Source organism: Vidua chalybeata, chromosome 1 (assembly GCF_026979565.1).
Source record: "Vidua chalybeata isolate OUT-0048 chromosome 1, bVidCha1 merged haplotype, whole genome shotgun sequence".
Classification (NCBI taxonomy): Eukaryota; Metazoa; Chordata; class Aves; order Passeriformes; family Viduidae; genus Vidua; species Vidua chalybeata.
The window spans coordinates 76,219,982-76,241,864 of record NC_071530.1 but is presented as its reverse complement, the minus strand read 5'-3'; the positions used below and the strand labels follow the sequence as shown (position 1 = coordinate 76,241,864).

Below are 21,883 nucleotides of genomic sequence, written 5' to 3'. Positions count from 1 at the left end.
TAAGTTCAGAAAATAAATTTAAACTTTATCCTGTGAAATATTAGATGATCTATAGCCTGGCTTCTTTGGCTTAAGTCCTTTGAAAAACTATGGTCCTGATTATGTGACAGAAAAACATTAACCCTGCAGCAGTTTGTGTTAAAGGACCTTTAGTCCTTTTTTTCAGTCTGCACTTCCTGGCCTTGTTGACCAATGACAAGCAATGGCATACTAGAGGTCTCAATCCCCAGGGCTCCTGACCTCTTGCCAGGCCTGAACTTGGCACCTATATAGACCGGATTTTAAAGACTTATTTTTCACATAAACTAAAATTTTTCACGAGTATCCTTTTAGCTATGGTAGTCAAGTAAATGGCAAACTCCATTTCCTGGCAGGTAATTACTCCAAATCATTGCAATGCTTTCAAGGAAAAAAATGAAAAATACAGTTGTTATGTGTGAAACACAATTCATACTCCACTTTTTCTCACTTAGATATTTTGTTTAGCTGTAATTAGCCTGGTGTCTCTGTGAATTTCAGGCACACTATGCATTGTAACCAAACAGGGCTGGCTAAGTAAATCCCCATTGATCAAGACTGTTGCCTGTAACACATTAAAAAAAAAAAAAAACAAACAAAACTTGACCAATACACTGGGGTCCCCACACTGACATTTTAGCTTGTAAGCCACATTAAATGTTTGTTATTTTCAATATCAACACAAACTTCCAATCTCATTCTCATCTGTTTTGTTGAGCATCACTGCTGTAATTTGTCTTTTGTGACATTTGATATAACAGAAAGAAAAGGTTTTCAACCTTACCAGCATGCAAAGTACAGGACAAGCTTGGTCTCTTGTGTGTGATTTATTTTGCTTCTTCATAGCAACAATTGGGCAAAGATGTAATAACTGCAATTTATGCATTAAATGAGACCTGGAGGCTATCTTCTTCAAAGAGGATGATATATTCCATGGTTTCTCTGTGTCATGAAAATCATCTGACATTATGTGAAAATTGTGCATTTTTGCACCACCACAGTAGATGCAAGCATACAACAAAATATAAAATACTAAGGCCCCTAGCAACAAAGGAAGTAAAATATACAACTAAAGACCAGGATGGGAGTGAGCGCTGGGCACATGAAGCTTGCTAATGTACTGAGTTTTTAGTCTCCAGACAGTTACATTACTTCCTGATGTACCCATGGTACCCTTCAAACAGCAGAGGTTCCAGCTGAAATGAAGGAGCAGACTGCAATTGTGGGCAGTTTAACAAGAACTGAGGATGAAGGCAGTAAGAATGATGGTACAAAGAGGCCCTCTGGGATGATTTGTCTATTGATTAGGTTTGGAGCATCCCACAAGTGCTTTGATAGCCTGTCATGAAGCTACAGGAGATATCATGTGAGGTCTGATAAAATAAAAAAGTCTTAGGATTGAAATTTAGGTTAGCAAATGAAACCTGAAGGTAAGGACATTCATAGTAGCATAGTTTGAACTAGTCTCACCATGTACAATCAGGAGAAAAAGATTGAAAGGTAGAGCTTTAAAGGCCTGGCTGAGAAAAAGTGGTGAGGAGAAGTGAGTCACAAAATTAGAATGTTGGAGCACTTGTTAAAGAAAAGGAAAAATTGTGAAATTCATTTTGGCCATGAGAAAAATAAGCTTATGGAAGTTTAAAAACTTTTCTATGACCATTGTGATACCTAGTGAAAGGTTCAGGAAAATTTTTAGGTGTTGGAAAGCACAAAATTAGAAAAAATAAATGCAAAGTTATGTAGTTCAGACAGAGTGCATTTATGAGACTTCTGCATTCACTGGAGAATGCTGCAAAAGGAGATGACAGCCCAGTAGGAAATGCAGAAGTGGTAGTTCATACAGAATCAAACTAGGGACCAGTAAAGAAGAGAAAGAAAGCCATAATATGAACCCAAGGGTTAAAATGGGACCTAGCTACCTAGTATAGGTAACTTTAATTCTTAATGCTAAAAAAGAATATCAGCACTATACTTGTGTTCAATATCTGTGGGAAGGAAGAAAATCAGTCAGGCAGCATAGTATCAAGGAGCAAAGTATGCAGGGAAGTCACAGCAGACTTTGTCCGTGGAGGAATAATGATGGTTGTGAAAGGAATCTTTGTCAACTAAGACTTAAAAAAGAGGACAGTATTAACATTAGCTATTCAGGAAAAGTTCCCTATTATTCTACACTTTAGAACAACGATAATTAGTTTAAATGCAATACTTGTGCAGGAGCAATAAAAACTAGAATTACAAGATGGTTGTATTCAGTTAAATAAATAATAAGATGAAAGTGGAAATAAATAAAACTGAGGCATATTACTATAAAAATTCTGAATGGGATAGCTGAGACTGTTAAATCACTACGGGTGGTGTGGATGCTATCTAGGGATATAATTTAGAAAACCCACAGCAAATGCACATATCCATTAAAAGGAAAATCTTTAAGGGCAAACAAAATAGCTAATAAAAGAAAGAACACATCTTTCAAAAAAATGAAGTTGTGTCTCAGAGAGGACAATAGAAAGAACCATAAAACCTGCTTTATCTATAAAACCAAAATAAAGAGGACAAAAAATGAGTTTGAATAAATCTCTGCAAACAAGCTAATAATAATTGTCTTTTAAGACATCAGGAGGCAAAAGCCTGAGAGGAACTGTATAAAGTCAGCCCCAAACTGAGATACAGAAGTGCTCAAAGAAGATAAGATCACAAATGTAAAACTTACTACATTTTTTTCTTTATTGTTAGTGTAGAAAAACTGGGGATTTTTTTTTTTTTTTTCTATCCTAGAACTTTATAGGGGACTCAGGAGAAGGTTAAATTAGCTATAGAAGCAGTTGTGGAACAAACAGACACAACAGTAACAAATCATTTGGATTAGCTGTTACATGCCCAAGAGCCTGAAAAATGAAATAAGGGAAGTATTATTATGTGCAATATTTTGCTTCAAACCACTATGGCAAAAGAAGGCTTAGAGGTATAATATAACACTGATTTTTTTTTTCCCAGAAGTTCTCCAGGGAGTCTAGGGGAGATAAGGATGGATATGACTGACATGTACAGGCAAAACAGTAGGAGCAGATTTACTCAATTCAGAGAGAATTTCCCATTCTGAAAAAAGAGAAATCAACACAGCTTCTCTAAATTAAAGCTGATATTTTGCAATTCTTGCTGAATTCTTGGAAGAGGTTAACATTCAGTCAATTATGTAAAGATGGATTAAAAACAAATGAGGGGAAGTTGTTAGTTGTATGATATATATTATTCTGTGTATCTCTGACAGGGGATGTGGACTCTGAAATTTAACATAAATTTCAAAGCAATGGGGCAACTTGCTGCATGAAAAATACATTGAGGGTTGTTAAATACAAAGACACCATTAGAACTAAATACAATTAGAAAGTTAGGAAGTTTTATGAAATATTGCTTGGCCTATTTGTGGATAATATCTAGACATGAGTGTAAGAGACAGAAGGAAGGACCAAATTGATCCTTCTTGTAACATGGTCTTTCTTACGTGCCTGCAAAAACACAATATCTTTTCAGACTGAGTAAAAGAAGAAGAATTTTTATATGAGAGAAAACTTCACAGTTGCAGATGTGGTTTTGTACCTTCAGAGAATTCATGATACATATAGTGGGATTTCAATTCATGTGCAAGAAAGAGATGCAAAGTAAAAAGCTGCTGTGATCTTACCTCAGATTCATGCAATATATTCTCATATAAATTAGCCTTACTAAGGAATTTTAGCAGCTATTTATTTTGGCATAGTTATCAAGATATATGCTTGATTATTTTCTGCATTTTGAAGGTACAGAATATACAAACTTCAATAAATTTATGGAGATGAGTAAGTGACAATTGTCCTAATCATACACAGACTATGAAACTCTTTGAATTAGCATACTTCTGAAAACTTCATTTAAACTAACTGATGTGAAACATAATAAATTATCAGTGAATGATCACTGTTTTGAGTCTGTGTTTTCAGGGACAGATACAATATTCTGGGCCAAGACATAAAAATCTGTCCCTGAATATCATAACAATAACTCTTAGCATGAGCTAGCTCTGCCTTTGGTACCTGGAAGTCTCAGGTTATAACCTTTTATAATTTGAAGGAGTTCATGCACTTTCCCTTGACAAAATAGTATTTCCCAAATAATTTTTATAGTGTAAATGAAATTAACTCAGACTCAGGCTGATTTTGTGGAATGATGGTATATATCCTCTTAAACATTCAATTCATACTTTCAAATTGAACTTTATATTATTTTTAAAAAACAGGATATCTGATTTTTTTTTCATCATATACTGTTCTTTTTCCAGGATCTCACTTTCTTATCTACAGGACTTTTCCAAATTAATACTTTTAGTCATGCTTATCTAAAAATCAGTGCTTTGGAATATTACATACTCTTAGGAAATCTGGGTGGGTTGTCGTTGACATCCGTGAGAGTAATGTTTACAGTGGTAGTACCAGCTAGTCCTCCCAGCTGTCCTCCCATGTCCTTGGCTTGGATTAGAACTTGATATTGTTCTTTCACTTCTCTGTCCATATTTGGCAAAGCTGTTCTTATTACACCTATGAGAAGAAATGGGAAAGAAAATGAGCAAATAAACAAAGGGCTGTGATTGTCTACTCTTACAAATTAATACTGGATCTCTTGAACCAGGAATAGAATTCTTCTGAATGGGTTGATGAGAGGAGGTCACACAAAAAACATGCAAATCACTCAGGCTTTTTGGAAGTGTGTTTGTCAGCTATTCAACCATTCAAAATGACTGTTTTGTCTTTTCAATCAAGACATGAATGGATGAAAGAGAATGATGCGTTTTCACTAGTGATGTGAATGCTGTGATCATAAGTTTTCCACATCAGGATGAGGAATGCTGCCTTGTACAGAGTAAGGCAATGTGGGAAGAGGTGGCATTGCATTGCAGAGCCTGCATCTTCAATGGTTTCCAACCATTCACTTGACAATAAATTCAAATTATTGTAGGCCAATACAATGTTCCTCTGTACAAAAGGAGGTCTTTATTAGAAGACTCTTCCTTTCTAGAGAAAGTTTTCTTGATATAGCACAAACATGCAGTGAAAATTTGAGGAATTTCCTTTTAAAAAATGAATTAAATATCACAGTAAGACATGACTTTTAGTCTTTAGTGATTTTGGACAGCTGCTATCTAAGCAGATATGCCATTATCTCCCTTTGGATATTCTAAGAATATATAGAATAAACAGAAGACTTGGAGAGAGAAAGAGGGGGAGAGAAAGGGAGAGGTACTACTGAACACACAAATTAGCTGATGAGGTTGTATAAAGCTAAAATGTTTGGGGTACTAAAGGCTTTTCATTGAAATCAAATATGTAGGAGAAAATATATGTGTTCATCAAAGTTTTACAAATGTGAATAATATTGCAAAATGCTATTTATTCAACAACAGTTATCAGAAAAAAAATGGTGCAGATAACATACAAAATTGAAAAAAAAAATCTGTAAGTATAAGAGGAAGACTGGAAGACCTTCCTGGTCATTATTTATTTAGAAAGTATTATTTTCTAGTATTAAACAATTTGATGTCAAAAGCAGGTTTTTTACCTGGTGTTAAAATGGGTCTGGAATGGCAAGAAGCAAACTTTAAGGACCATTCTTATCTTTATAGCAACTAACCACTGCTGTCTTAACAAGTTAGAAAAGGAGCCATTAGCTTATAATATTTTTTCGGAGTCTAGAAATAGCGTTGACCTAAATCTGCTATTTCTGGAACCTATTAAAAATTCCTATTGAATTGAACTCTGTAACAATTTCCTTTAACATTATGATAATGACAATATTAAGAATCACCATTTTCCTGCTTCAAGATGGCATGTGCTATACTGAGCGCAGTTTGCTCCAAACTGAAATCTTGAATTATAAAAGTGCAAAATATTTGTTCATATTCAGGAGATTCAGAAAAATAATATTTTTGCAAATAGGATGAACTTTACAGGTGTCCTCTTGAATCTCTTAATTAATGTTTAATTTGGCATTGTGGAGACTATATTTTACAAAATCCTTGGTATGTTCATTCCAAGAAGAAAAGATCTATGGGAATGAAAGGCCTCCTGTGTCATTCTAAGAAAATTAAATACAAGAATTACAGAATCAGAATATGCTAGGTGGAAAGCCACCCATCAGGATCATTGAGGGCAATTCCGTCTCTGCGCAGGACACCCCATGAGTCACACCATGTACCTGAGAGTGTTTGTACAAATGCTTAATGAACTCTGTCACACTGGAACTGTGACCACTTCCCTGGGGAGCTATTCCAGTGCCCAACCACCGTCTGGGTGAAAAACCTTTCTCTGATATCCAACCTAAACCTCCCCTGACTCAGCTTCATGACATTTCCTCGAGTCCTATCACTGGTCATGAGAGAGAAGAGATCAGTACCTGCCCCTCTTCTTCCACTCATGAGGATGTTGAAGACCACAATGAGACTTCCCATCAGTCTCCTCTTCTCCAGGCGGAACAGACCAAGTGACCTCAGCTGCTTTTCATATGGCTTCACCTCAAGGCCCTTCACCATCTTCATGGCTTTCCTTTGGATGCTCTCTAAGAGCTCACATGGGTAGTTTTTATGTCATGGCACCCAAAAGTGCCCTCAGCACTCAAGGTGAGTCTGCCCCAGTGCAGGGCAGAGCAGGACAATCCCCTCCCTTGTCTGGCTGGCGATGCTGTGCCTGATGCCCCTCAGGACATGGTTGGCCCTCCTGGCTGCCAGGATACAATGACTCAGATTCAATTAGCCATTGTTTAGGACATCCAGGTTTCTTTCCACAGTGCTGCTTTCCAGCCTCTCATTCCCCAGTCTATACACAACCAGGGTATAGACTGCAGAATCTGGTATTTGTCTTTGTTAAGCTTCCTATGTTCGGTGACTGCCCAGCTCTCTATTCTATCAAAAATCTGCAGGACCTCCCTGCCCCCAAGAGATTTGACAACTCTTCTCAATTTAGTGTCATCAGCAAACTTACATAGTGTTCCTTGCAGTCCTGTGTTCAAGTCATTTATGAGGCTGTTGAAGAACACTGTGTTGAGGATGAATCCCTGCAGAACCCCACTAGAGACAAGTCACCACTCTAATGTCACCCCATTCACTACCACTCTTTGTGCCTGACCTGTAAGCCAGTGGCTCACTCATGACATGATGTGGTGTTTACCCAGCTGTGTGCTGGACATTTTGTCCAGAAGGATCATGTGAGAGATGGTGTTGAAAGCTTTGCTGAAGTTCAAAAAGATGACAGAAAAAGATGACAGAAAAAAACTGAGCATGAGCACACAGAAGATTGTGAAGAGAAAATGCAGTTTATCTAGTTGATACAGGTGCTCTGGGTACAACTAAGTGACTTTCTCAGAAATGTTACATGTTTTTTTCAGAAAATGAAGAATGGGCTATCACTCCAGTAGTAAAGTTCCAAATCACCCACTGTTTATTCCTGTCTGGAAGTGTAAGGTCATTCTATATATTTTTCTAGAAAAAAACCCTTTATCTTTAGAAAAAAAAATTGATGAAAATAATTTTTATGTCTAGCAATTCATGGGCAATTTTCCTTTTTCTGCCTACTCTATTTCAAAGGTGTAGACGAAATACTGAGAAATATTATTTCTTTCAAAATCAGTTCATATGGACAGGACAAATGTGAATTAGAGTTATCTTACCAGCAAAATAGAAGAATGAAGTAGAGGTAAGGATCCATGGGAAGAAAAGAGCTACAAATGCTGGTATTTCAACTTCAGCATTATAAAGAATAAATAAATTTAAATCAAAGGGTTATTAAAATGTAGAGGCCTTATGTGCATGTGATAGTGTTCTGAGGTTTTGTAAATCCTTTTACCTTAAGATTTTACAATATTTTTCAACTGCAGAATTGAATAACTTTGATTTTCTTTTTTGTCTTTTCAGATGTCATCAATATCAAATGTGCAGGAAAATATGGTCTCCATGAGTTTGCTGAAAACTGAAAATAGTATGTATGGGACTTGGGCCAGAAGATTTGCTTTCCAAAGTTATTGACCTGTAATTTCAGCAGGAGATCATTCATTTTTGTGGAAGAGAAAACACAGGTTCTAAGAAAAAACCCCTGCATAAATATTAACATCAATATTCCTGCTGATACCAATTTGGATTTCAATAATATAACTGAAGTCAGAAGATGGACTAGAATGCAAAGTCTAACAAAACCTAGTTACATCTAGCCATAAATAAGAATATTGACCTCAAAAGCATATCAGAAAATTGTGTGGAAATGATATTTTCATGGTGGAAATGGACATTTTCATAAGAAAAGAGAAATTTTCATAAGAAAAGAGGCAAGAGAAGAGAGGTTATCTGTTTTAAGAAAAGTTCTCATGTTAAAAACCCCCTCATATTAAAATCAGAAGAGAAATTTTAAAGCGTTTTAAAATACCCCCGACATACAAGATTTGAGGCCTTAGAATGTGGCATTCAAACAGTTGCTCTACAGAAGGTACTGTATTGCATGTAACCTCCCTGAATTATCAATAAAAGCTAACCGTCCCACTTCAACATGGTTTGCTTAGGAGGTAAATAAAGACAAGGAGTAAAAGGGGCAGCTGTGACATTCAGACCCATAGAGGTTAAAAATTATTTAAGTGTACTAGTTTCATATCAGAGTAAATGTGTTAAACCTATTAGGAGTGATTTGAGGAAGAAGTATGTGTTAAGTTGTGTGCTTGACAAACAGAATCCTTATTTCACATATAAGGTTATGGTCAGTGGTTTCTCTGTTACTACTTTGCAATGGGATCTTGAGCTACCAACAGAAATTTCCACAAACATATCAACATCTGTGCAGTAGAAGCTAAAGACACAAACAATGTTTGCAACTGTTTGGGAAGGAATAGAGAACAGAAGTGTTATTAAACAGCTCTATACATTCATATCAGCTGCCTTCCTGAATACTGTGTGCAATTTCTCACCCTGAGGAGGAGAAGGATGATTATTGGTATGGAATGGCTTCTGTTTAAAGAAGTCTTCAATCCAGAAAAGAGTCGTTTCAGGGAGAATAGAAATAGAAGTTAACTATTCACTGTCTTATGCAATGTGTGAGGTATGAAACAAGTTAAGAGATGCCCTTTAAAAAAAAAAAAAAAAAAAGCAAGAGGAGCTTGTTCTTAACCAAATAAACTTTTGCTGTGGAATTTCTAGTCAGTGGGTATGCAGCTGCTGTACTCCTGGACAAGTCAAATCTACTGGGAAGTGAAAAAGTTGTGAAGGAGAAATACTTTCAGACTTTTAGTTACTTTGACCCTGCTAGTCACCCAGGAACTTTGTAAGGACAAGCTATTTCAAAACTAGAAGAGCATTCCAGGGGTACATCACTAAACACTTACTCTTCAACCCTCACTAGAGCTAAGCAAGCCATCACTTTTGGAAACATGACACAGGGCAGAAACTTAGTATAGATGTTCTTGGTTTCTTTAAATAACTATGAGATAATGTCTCAAAATTGTTTCTGGAATTCAAGAGATGGCAAAACAAGCCAACAACAACACAAAAAATGCTTATTCATCTGCTGGCAGTTCTGAGTTTGTCATTGTACCAAAGTGGCTTTCTTCCCCTTTCCTGCCAAAAGCACTCAGGACAGATTTCTGGCAGTAAAACTGCAGTGAAAAATTACTGCCTAAACGCCTCAATTATAAAATAAAGAATTTGAAAGAGCAGATCTGTAGTACTGCCCTGGACTTCTGGATTTAGAACAAATCATTAAGCATCATCCTGTGCAGTGTTATTCACATACTGTTTACTTCTAAAGTCACTGTTAGATCCATGAATAATTCTCATAATGTGAACTTCCTAACATAAGATACGTTACAGCATATTACTGATGCTTGTAGAAGCATGAATCTATATGCTTTTCTTCCGGTATAAGATTTTAAACTATGCTGGGCTACTGTTTCACCAATCTTCCTCTACAGCTCTGTCCATTCTTTTAGCTCATGAGTAATTAATTTAAGGTAATAGCCATGTTTGTATGATGGTCCAGGGCTTGTAAGGTGCAGGCCATCACCAATGGTTGACTCAGTACTGAGTAACAGATGAGAACATACAACACAGTCATTCAAAGTGCCATGGGAAATATAGTTCTTCTTCCATGTTCCACTAACTACTCTTATTTTCTTGTGAAACTTGTACTAAAACTGCAGTTTTGGCTCCAGTAAAGCTTTTTCTTGCTACTGAACTTATACCAGTTATTTACAAAACTGAAATGAAAAATTAAGTATAAAGGCAACTGCTTTTTTTCCCCAGACACTCAAAGAAGCCCCATTTCAGTTTGAAAAGTAAAATTGCTCACTGCAAATTGCAGTATGATCTCCTGCTAAATGGAGCATGGAACAAAGAAATATGTACATTGGAGATGGTGTGCTCACAGCCTTACAAAGCTCCACCATTAGGGCTAAAGGCCCTGAATCTGACATTCAAGTACAGCTTCTTTGGAAGGCGAAACTATTTGCTGAAAGGAGCATATGGATAGCTTTCCCCGTAGCACACTCAGGATGCCACAATGTGTCATTTACCATGTACGTTATTGCTTCCTCAACTGAATTACTAAATATAGAATCTAGAATGACATTTAGAAATATAGGACAAGATGCCCAATTAACATGTCTACCAACCTCCCAAATACTTCAGTCTCTTTAAACATATTATCTTTTTCTGCTCACACATACAGTAACCCCAAAGACAATATGCCCCAGGAAAAGAGGGAAGGAGATGGTTAGCTGTTCCACAGTCTCAAATAAGTTCAATATAACAAAACAAGAATTGCTGGAGAATTTCTGACTGTATGTTCAGCAAGTAAAAATGTTGAGAAGACCCAAGTTAAAATACTCAATCATCAAGGGAAAAAAAAAAAAAAAACAAAAAACGATACATGTAGAAGACAAAGCTTGATCTTAGGGAAATGGTAAAGCATTGAAAAAATAATAATTCAGTGTAGACATATTTTAGATATTCCAGTAGTGATTGGATGAGCATTTTTCTTTTGTTTATACAACACATTGTAATTCATAAAAAGCTAATCAATACTCAAAACTGAATCATGTCGGAAATTGCTCTCCTGGATTTCGGCCATATCAACCAGGTCCATATTTATTCATTGATACTGCCTACATGAATCAAAAACCCCAAAGCTTAAATCTTCCACTGTTGCTGATAAACTATTTACCTGTCTTGGGATCAATGGAGAAATATGGTTGCCCCTGAAGAATGCTGTAAACCACTCTAGCACTGTTTCCATAAGTGGGATCGTCGGCATCTGTCGCCTTAACTTGAAGCACGTATGCTCCTGCAAAGAAACACAGGTAATCACATTTTTGTCATAGAGCAGTGATCAGGGATATTTCAGACACATTAGTCCATTTGCTAGTGGATTCTGTTGCAATTCTTGTTCCACTGGAAAAAAAGGTGAGAATAAAACTGTTAATTCTTCAGCTCCATGCTAGCAGCCATCTAGGTAATAGCTGAGGCATAAAGGGGAAGATAGGGAAAGGTATCCACCATCAGAAGATACTTATAAATAGTTTATGATTATTTTGCAAAAGCCTTTTACATGACACATACAGAATGGAGGTTTGGGAAAACTCAATATTAAATTTTGAAAAAGGATTATACCCCACAATTTTGTGAAAAAGTCGACAACCATGAAAGTAAAATATGGGAGTTGCCTTTAAAACAAATGTTTGGTCAATCAACTCCTGAATCTTCAGTAAGATGAAGTGAACCAAGCTCTAACTACATTAAAGAACTGCATTGCAGTCTCCTAAAGTTGGAATTCATATTCTTACTGTAGAATGAAATTAGGTGTTTAGTTCAGGTAGTTGTCTTTAAAATCCAGACTTGAGTACCCTTGCCCTTCCAATACAGTAAGAATTAGAAATACTATGGAGGAAGTATTCCTTGTCACTTTTTTTTTTCAGACATAACTATAGACCAGACCTAGTTCAGTTTTCTTTACATTACAATTTAAAATGGACCAATGGAGCAAAAGAAATGCACATGAAAGCAGAAAATTCACTGCAAATGGCAAAAGTCCACAGAATTGTCTTTTTCCTCCTGCTGTTTGCTAATCTATTTACTTGAATTTCCTCACTGCCTCATAATTAAAATAGTTTTCAAACTATAATCTGCAGCAAAACAAACTGCCACATTGTTAAGTTTTCCCATCAGCTTTGAAGAATTGTTTCCTATGATCTTATGTGCAATTCAGTGTTGGAATTTGCAGTGCTGATTTGAAGTGAAGATTGCCTACACGACAAAGAACACAATGATGTGTGTTATCTCCACCATTCCTGGTTTAAGCAGCATTGTGCATTTGGAGGTCATTTGGCATTTTTTCAAGAATGTCCATGGAATACTGCAAGAGCTTTAAGACTGCTACTTTTCTGCAATGAAAATCAATAAGTTTTAAAAAATGTTCAGAATTGGAAATGAACCTCAATGGACTTGTCGAAGTTTAGTTCTGGGAGTACCTCACTGAGAGGAGTTCCACGTGAAAAGTCCTATGACTTCAGAAGGAAAGTAACAGCAAAGGTTAACTGTTTGAAGGACAATTTTTTAGTTCTCGGCCCATGTAACCTTGTCATACGTCACTGATGACTGACAGTGCTGCTGAGAGGTTTGGTACTAGCATTGTAAAAACATTTGCTATGTGGTGGCAGCATCTGACTTCTCCTGTTACGGTTTTTTAAGCAATAGAGAAGGAAAAGCTGTTCCAAGAGATATTCTATATCCTGAGGAAAACACAAAAATATGTGTTATTTGATTAGCAATCACTTTTTTACAGTTAATTGGCACATCATGTTCGTAAGCTGACAGCAAGTTTCATTAAAATCAACTTCTAAAAGAAAGAAAATGTTAGCAAATAATAAGTGAATGAATGGAAATAAACACCGCAGCTGAATCCATATCTATATCTTCTCACTGAAAAATGTGATGATGCAATGTGAAGAAAGCAGACACTGGCCATCAAAGTGCCTGAAAATTCTGTCACCAACTGAGGTGCTTGGTGATTCCTGCACATACTGATTAGTCATGTAGATATTCCTAGATACATGCTCCAGGTAGTCCAACTTTATTACACAAAAGGAGGAAGAAAAGTTGATTTACAAACTAAGTTTTATTAAGGACGACATACAGAGTCTGATAAATAGCTGGCACTGAATATGAAAAATAATCCATTTCACATTGACAGCATTTTCAACTGTATTAACCCATCTGTCACATCTTTTAAACTAACAGATAATATGTAAAGTTTATATTTTTATGAGAGATCTGGCATGTTGGTTTGTATTTTTTTATATGCCTCCAGTAATTTACTTATTTAAATGCATACTTAATGTTCTAAATGGGTTTTCTGAAAATGGTTTCTCATCCTTTCAGTATTATCAAGCATTGCTCTTTGTATATAACAAGCTTTCTATTTTATTGCAAAGCATGAAACCAATGTATTTTTAAAAGTAGACTCTAAAATCAATTTATATTTTTCCAGGCAATAATGCAGGGCACTACAGCTGTAAATCTTTAATGCACAAATGTAGTGAGGAAGGATCACATTAACTATAGTTCATGACATTTCAATTAAAATATATACTTATATTACTACATGGAGTAATAAAATGAACAAAAAAGATACAATGTTTCTTTTTAGGGAACTACCTTATATGACTGTCAACATTTAAATATATTTTTAATTTTTCATGTCCAAACCACACTTCTTTGATGTAAGCCATTATAAAATGCAGAAAAAATTGAATTATGTACTTTAGTTATTTATGTTTTAGAAAGAGAAAAAAATAATGTTAGACTATTCACACAGCTCAAGAAATGGTATGGAATTTTAAAGATTGTGTTTTCTTTGAAAAAGTACAAGTGGTATTGAAAACTAACATACTGTAAATCACAGCAAGCATACTCACCTGAATTTTACTCTAGGTAAAACTAAAGGAGACTCATCAATAAGTGCTAATAGAATGGAGCCTAAGATCTATAACTTGTTGGCAAAACTGACAGAAATAGCACTAATAAAAAAGCCTTGTTGTTTATATCAGAATAACCGTAAGGAACTGTAGGCATCTGAGTTTAGACCATAACAGAAATGTTTATGAAATATTGATTTAACCTCTAGAACAATTACCATTTTTTTCTGACAGTCTCATTGGTAAAAATATTATTTTGCCAAAATAAAAACAATCTTTGAAAGAAGACCAATCATGATGGCATCTGTTCTCATCCAAGGAGTACTACAAAGAAATTTCAAAATATTCTAATACTCAGCTTGAGATTTTCAAATTGTTTATGAATGTCAAAATTTGTTTAAAAAATTATTTTAAAGTTTAGACCCTCCCAAATTTTGAAACAGAGTATTTGATCCATTGATTATATTTCCTTTTTTTTTTTTTTTCCCTTATAAAATACTAAAATATTGACCCTCTTTATTATTTCAGCCTGGAAACAAATTTTACCTTCACCAATGTGTAGTTGGGGTGGGATATTTTGCTCTCTGTGGAGCTATTTCTGTCATTCAAAGTAATCAGGCATGAAATCTGAGTTTTTTATGTTTAGTTTGTTGACCTGAAGAGCATGACAAAGAATACACAAAACTCAAATGGGACTAGATAAAATTATTTCATTGTAAAGGAAAATGAGATGATTCAATGCTATGAGAATAACAGAACAGACTTATTTAGACACAATTCCTGATAAAAATAATGCACACTCCATAGAATTGCAAGACAAATTAGAAAAAAGATGATGATATATTATGTATTTTCTTGTTAAGAGCAGCTTACACTATGCCTGCAAATCCTATTAAGTTTGGTTACAAATGCCAAAATTCAGTTAGGTGGTAGCAGTGCATTGTTTTACACAGGATGTGAGGGTAGCCTGGTTCAAAGCTTTGAAGAGGGAAGAGATGGGAACAGTAAGATTTAAAGGTTAATTGAGAAAGGAAGGGATGCTGAAATAATATTGAAGGACTTGAAGTGTTCCATGGGCTCTGGCTGGAGCCTCTCTCCACTCCACAGTGATCAGAGGTTCAGTCAAAACAGGTGACTCAGGCCCTTATCCTGACAGGTTTTGAATTTCTCCAATAACAAAGATATCACTGCTGTCTTGATCCTATCTAGCAGATTCCTACCTCAACTCTTCTCCTTTGAAGTCAGGGCTCTGATTTTGCAATTTTTCTTGTTCACCTTTCTCCTGTCTTTTGTTAGTAGGAAATGAGTATGTGACATTGTATGTGAATTTTCATGGAATTACTTTGTAATGGACTACCAAAGGTAGTTTCATCTACTTAATGGTGAGTAAAGACATGATTTCCTTGTACAGTCAAAAGAACTGTCATCATCTTGCTGCACAGCCTCTCCCCTTCCACATGCATTATGTAGTACTTTTGAAAGAAATTAGATAATTGTGAAAATATTTTTTTATGGAAGGGTGAAGGAAGAGCACAGATGCAGCGTAGAAACTAACTACTTTGTGCAATATTCTTTCTAAACAATTCCAAAAATAGCACCATGGCAACCCAAAAAGCATCCATCTTCTTATCAGAATTGAAGTAAAAATCTAATCAACACCTTTCATAGTTGTGGTTTGGGTTTTTTTCTTAAGTTTAAGAAAAAAAGATGTGAATTTATGGCTCACTGCAGCACTACATTGCAATTCAGATCAGGAGATTCCATGTCTCAATAAATATTCCTCTGAGCTGCCACTAGTAGTTTCAGCAAAACTCCAGTGCTCAGAAGACACGTGCATTTGTAAAGAGAGATGCTGACATTGCCCTTTTGGGGCTTATCTTCTATAGGAAAATTACCTGTAATAAGTTTTGAATATATACTCTGGACGCTGACTCCCACAAAAGTAATATGAAAAAGACATATTTTACTTGGAAAAGTCACTTTCCAGTTTATGTATTCATGGCTGTGCAGCCCCGATAATAGCACAAGCTTGCTAGCTCCATCAATATCTTGAACACTAGACACAATCAGGGAAGCACACTTTATTCCTGTTTTGCATTCCAGACATCACCCTGAACTTATATATTTCTTTCAGCTGTCAGAAGCAGCCATGGCCACAAAAGCAATACTGCCATTCCCTTTTGTAATTGATGAAGAATGGCTGCCTTTTGCTAATAGTTTTGCTGTGCTGGTAGCTAAAAGCAGCTGTTGCAAATCTCAGTACTTAGTGCATAATCAAGCATATTTCTAGTATGTCTAGAATAACATTTAACTTATATTGGCAACAATCCAGGGAGTATTGAAGCTGGCTTTTTTTTTTTCCCTGCTGGTCATCCCTGTCTCCCTCATGCATGATGAGGGTTTCAGGGGAAACCTGATGTGGCACTTTTAGCTAATTATTTAGCTTAGAAATCAGCTAAGCAATTATTTTCTTTTCCCTTTCTTTTTTCTTTTTTTTTGATACCATCATCTGTTGGGGTCAGCCAGAGTTAAGCAACTCAGTGTGGCTAAGCTAATAAAGCCTGTTATTAACTGATTATTTATTTAATTTATTTATTTTTATTAATTTAGGCTATTCATTTATTTATAAAGACAGCAGCTTACACAGTCTCAAGGCTGTGATAATGTTTACAGAGGTTGCACTTCTGAAAAAAATTAGGAGCTTGCAATAGCAGCTAATAGGCTAAACCCAATATGCACATAAAGGAGTGGCCTGGTAACGTAACTGCTGGAAATGATGCATAAGGAGAAGGGCAGAGGAACCAATTAGCAAATACTAAGCTTAATATCTATCTGTCTGAAAAATACAACTCTGGAGAGTGATTTTTCCTTTCTGCTTTCAAGATTGTTTTCCTCTTACCAATATGACAGAAGTTCTTCTTTTATATATATATGAAATTTAGCAAATAGAAAAAAATTAGCTTTGACTTCTGCTTTTATCATCTTGACAACTTGATTAGTTTTCAGGCTATGACTCAACAGGGACTTAAGTGTACCAGTATACCTTCATGGCTAGGGTAGGTGAGATAAAAATAACCAGTACACTCTCTAATCATGATGGCTGTGCTGACAAATCTCCCACTGTAGATGTTTCTGTGCTGATAAAAACATGCCTTTTCTGCCTTAGTTTATGTTTTTCAGAGAGCTGGTTTAAGTTGTATTAGATCCTTTATGATATCAAATGCTACGTTTCAACCAGACAACTTCTCCAAAAACACCATTGGAAATCGGATGAGTTGTGGGAAATACCTTCTTCAATGGAATTGCAAAATAATGAATTTTAGCCCTACTCAATGCACTGAAATCTTAAAGGCTTGAAGAAAAATGAGTCAACCCTAGAATAACAGCACAAAGAGTTGCTATTCATTTATTAATCTGTAAAATTGTTTCTGTGCAATTAAAATATTTTTTCAGATTCAAATGTTTAAAGAAAATACTAAGTATTAAGTTCAATTTAGGCAAGGAAAGTGGTACCCTGGAACTGATTCCAAGCTGATGCCACCTGATGGTTATTATGACATATACCTGGACAGGAATTGCTGATATCAGCTTCCCTTTCAACAACATGGGTTCTTCTCATGCCAGATAAAAGAGTATTGGATAAAGAATTTTTAAGCATTCACTTTTCTCATGGAAGAGCTCCAGATTCTTAACGTGTGACAAAGAACTTGAAATTGTGACACTCCTCCTGACAGCCTTCAAGCCCTCTTGCCCCCAAAATAAAATATGCTAAAAATGGTGGCCATCGCATAAAGAACTCAGGAGAAAGCAAGTCACAGTGTTACTTTCACTATTTTATGGTTTGAAGTTTTCATGAGCTGGAGTTTCACACATCAGTTCTTCAAATGTCAAATGATTTATTCAGAATGTAGTAATAAGAAAACTCGAGCTTTACAGGGATACAAGAAAAAAAAATACTGTGAAATAAATGTCATTCACAGTGAATGTCAGCTAGAGACCTGGTTTTGAATCTCAGTAGATGTTCTAATGCTATATGGAGGATGGGTTATTTCAATATTTTTACCAGATATTGGACTTGTTTAGAAATAATTTAATTCTATGTTCACCCAGGTATGTTTAGCTGAGCAAAGTTAATTTCTACAGTAGTATTTGGTGAAAAATCTTTTAAATTTTGAATGAAATGAAGAAGTTTATCAAGGCGATTTCCCCAATTATATATAGAGTCATGCACTTAGGCTCAAGAATTGGTAACGGAATTATATACTTACGTGGTAACATTTAAAGAAAAAGACATTTGGAGATGTTGATGACTGAGCACTTCTAAAGTTTGCATTGCCTGTATCACATTTCTTCCTACCTACTTAAAATAGTGTTGTTAAATCTCTCAAGAAAGGTACAGAGCCGTCTTCATGAACTTTTTTTTTTTTTTTTTTTTTTTTTTCCCATATTTACCTCTTTTTTCCTACTCAAAATCTACAAATATGCTGAGGGCAATCTTGCATTAGGCAGAGTCATGATAACAAGTAAAAAGAACTTCAGAATACATTGCTGACTTCTATACAACAAAGTATGCAATGAGATTCTCTGTGAAAGTTGGTAGCTGATTATTTAAAAAGAATATTGCTTTGAAGACTTTCCTGCTGCTTGAAGTTCAAAGTACTGAAGAATTCATAGAATTTTACCCTATACATTTGCATTAAAATTTAAAATGTAATCTGATCTATTCAGTGACTTAATTCAAAATGTCAATAGTATTCTACACAGCTCTTTACATCAATATCCAACTACACTAACCTTCTGTGGTGAGAGGAGACAGTAACCCCATATACCCACCGTAGGGGTATGACTATAGGGGCTTCAGAACATGGAACAACATGGATATCCTCAGCCTTGCCAAAAGGTTCCCCTCATGAAAACTCATTTGCAAGAATAAGAGAAATGGCAAAAGAGGGTTTGTTACTTTAGGTGACATCAGGCACATCCTCCATCACAAATGGTATTTAAGAAAAACGAAACAAAAGGGGGAAGAAATCCAGCATCTGAAAACACTCAGGATAACAAGCCCCTGTGTAAGCCCTGGTCTGATTCCTACCCCTGACTGATTTACACTATGAAACATACCATTTCCAAATACCTCTTGCATTTCACCACAATAACTGGACAAATTATTCCTAAAACAGAGCTAATGATCTAATTTCCTTTTCTACAAGAACAGTACAAGGAACTGAAGGGAGTCAGAGGTTTGTGATGGATGAACAGAGAGAGCTTAAACAGAGCTGACTGTGGTAACTCCTTTTCTCATCTGAGCTTTGTGTTCCCTCTCAGAAATCCCATCCCTGTTGTAGGAATGACCCAGTGACTTATAAAGGTACAAACTCAGGTCAGCTTCAGATTTCCTTAATAATTCACAGCAGCTGGTTGACTTTGGATATGCAGCTGAATCATCCTTGCAGCAGATACTCTTGAGAGAGTGGGAACAAACATCTGGCAACAGAAAAACATGAAGGCATTAAGGTTATGAGTGGACAGATTTTAAATAGAGCCCTCATGTTTATGGTAAGTACATAATTCATTCCACTTTGTTCTTTTACTAGAGGGATTATACCGTCACTATCTTTGGAAGTTCTCGGGAGCAGATCAGACATCCATTAGGAACGACATACATGTGGTGATCCTCATGGAAATGCATTAAGTGAATCTGAGATTTCTTCTGCCCTAGCTTTTTGATGACTTGTACTGCATAGACAGACTTCCCTCCCTTCAGAGAACTATTGTATCCTTGTTCTTATGGCTATGATGGAAGTGCTTTAATTTGGTTCAGGAGTGCACTATTGGAGCAGATCTTTCCCTTGCCCTCAGTGTGCTCCTTCAGCGTGTGAACTGGATTATTGTGGGTTAAAGCTAAGATGGAAGGTAGGTGTGCACTTGATGCGATGCTACTGTTAATAGGTAGTTGATAAGCACTTATTTGAAACCATGAGGGTTTCAAATGCTTTGGATGCCAAATTCTCATCACACACTGTTCCATCATACAGCTCTGTTTCTATTGCATCATGCTACTGCCTAGTATGACATCTCATTCTTTTCAGAGCCTTTAGATACTATAGCATTACATAAATATCTTCATTACTTCACATCAGGAACAGTTGAGACTTAATTAGCAAAAATATATAAAGTTTTAATTGAATATATAAAATGCTATCATAGTACAACTATACATATTTGGCCAATTTCATGGCACTGAAAAGAGAACATTTTAGTGATTAGGAGAGAGAAGGAATTCAAACCATAAGGTCATATTACACATATGGAAGTTTAAAATATACACACTTAAAATTGAGCATGACTCTCCTGTCTCAAATATTTTATATTAGTGTAACAACTCCCTCCTTTTCATTTGCTTACATTAGGTTTTGATATTTTTTTCATAAAATCATTTTAAAACCTTCTAGTGTACCAGTCTGATTTTTTATTGATCTGAACATTAAATCAAATTTTGCATTTACTTCATAATTTTTATCAATATAATGCTTTGATAATACAGTCCTAGTAAACCTCAAGCATCCTTCTCAGCAGACAAATTTCTGGACTGTGTGCTGCCAGAGTGGGGACTTACATCCAGTTTTGTTAGGAAAAGTCCACTGAGGCAAAGATGTCAGTGTTTCACTGGAGAAATGCACTTCCCAGGCATAACTGGGAAGATGTTCTTTGCCAAAAGGTCACAGAAACATGCTTTTCATTTTTTCTGCCTTACTAAGCACAACTCAATTTCGGGATAATACATGCAGAGTTTTTCTCAGCATGAGGAAAGACTGAAGCAGAAGATGGTAACAGAGATCTGGTCCTGTTCTTAATTCAGTACTAGACTGTTACTCAACAAAATATCTTTATGTTTCTTAGGTTCTCCATGATAAAATGAAAACAGGATCCTTCAGACTCTCAGTGGTAGATACTTTTCTAAGACAGTTTAATATGCAGTGACTTCTAGTGCTCTGTAGTGTGATGGTAACAGAGATGTCTTCTGTTACATCATTGATCATGACATAATAATATACATAATTTGGAAATGTAGCATTATACCACATAGAAATGTAGCAGAATACCACACAATCCCAAAGTAAGACGTGAAACAGTACATCCTAATTTTCAAATTCCTCAAATTCATATCTTTGAAAGAATTATGTATTACAAGAAGCAGTCAAATAACAATCTCAAGAGATGACAGAATTACAATATTGCTTATTTTGAACAATATTTTATGAGAGAAGATATTTTAGGATAGAAGAAAGCATCTTGCAACCTATGGCTGTGCAAATACCCAATATTCTTTTTGGTCAATTTGTTAAAAACTGAAAGACAGTGTGGCTTTCGGAACAAACAAAAAGCCTGAAGCAAAAAGGCGATTTTAAGTTAGCATAATGCTTGTCAGTCCATGAAAAACATTTCAGTTTTGAGCACAGTAAACAGGCAAGAGTAAGAAAGCTTTGTTTCCAGGGTTGCATTAGGAGTGGAAGACACTCACATATGCTGTGGGAGTTCTCAGTTCAGATGAGTTTTTTGCCTGAGGAAGTTAAAATTTTGTACTGCCCATCTTTCTGGAAAATTTTGTACATGGGACTGCTTATATACTTATATATTTCATTTAATCATTCACAAGGGTATACACCTGTTTTCTAAAACAGCTTCCTGACTCATGCAATGTTACTCTTTCTTTCATTTTGTTCCATCTCAGTTTCTTCTGCATGGACACTCCTGATCAATAGAAACCTGTGTTTTCAGAAACATGAAACAATATTATCAAGTGAGTCTGAAAGACGTACATTTATCTATGATAGGTGGAATAAGACTACTGCTAGTAAAGAAACAAAAAGAAATTGAGTCTTCTACATATATT

The 21,883-nt window shown here is 35.7% G+C and overlaps 1 protein-coding gene across 1 annotated transcript in view; it reads right to left on the bottom strand.

Annotated features, from left to right (window-relative positions):
* LOC128794275 (cadherin-12) overlaps nt 1-21,883 on the bottom strand; it is a 153,482-nt gene that overhangs the window by 62,344 nt on the left and 69,255 nt on the right. The window contains exons 3-4 of the mRNA XM_053954025.1: nt 11,241-11,360; nt 4,422-4,589 (exon numbers count right to left, since the gene is read on the bottom strand). Coding sequence (XP_053810000.1) covers nt 4,422-4,589; nt 11,241-11,360 — 288 coding nt within the window. The remainder of the gene's footprint in view (nt 1-4,421; nt 4,590-11,240; nt 11,361-21,883) is intronic.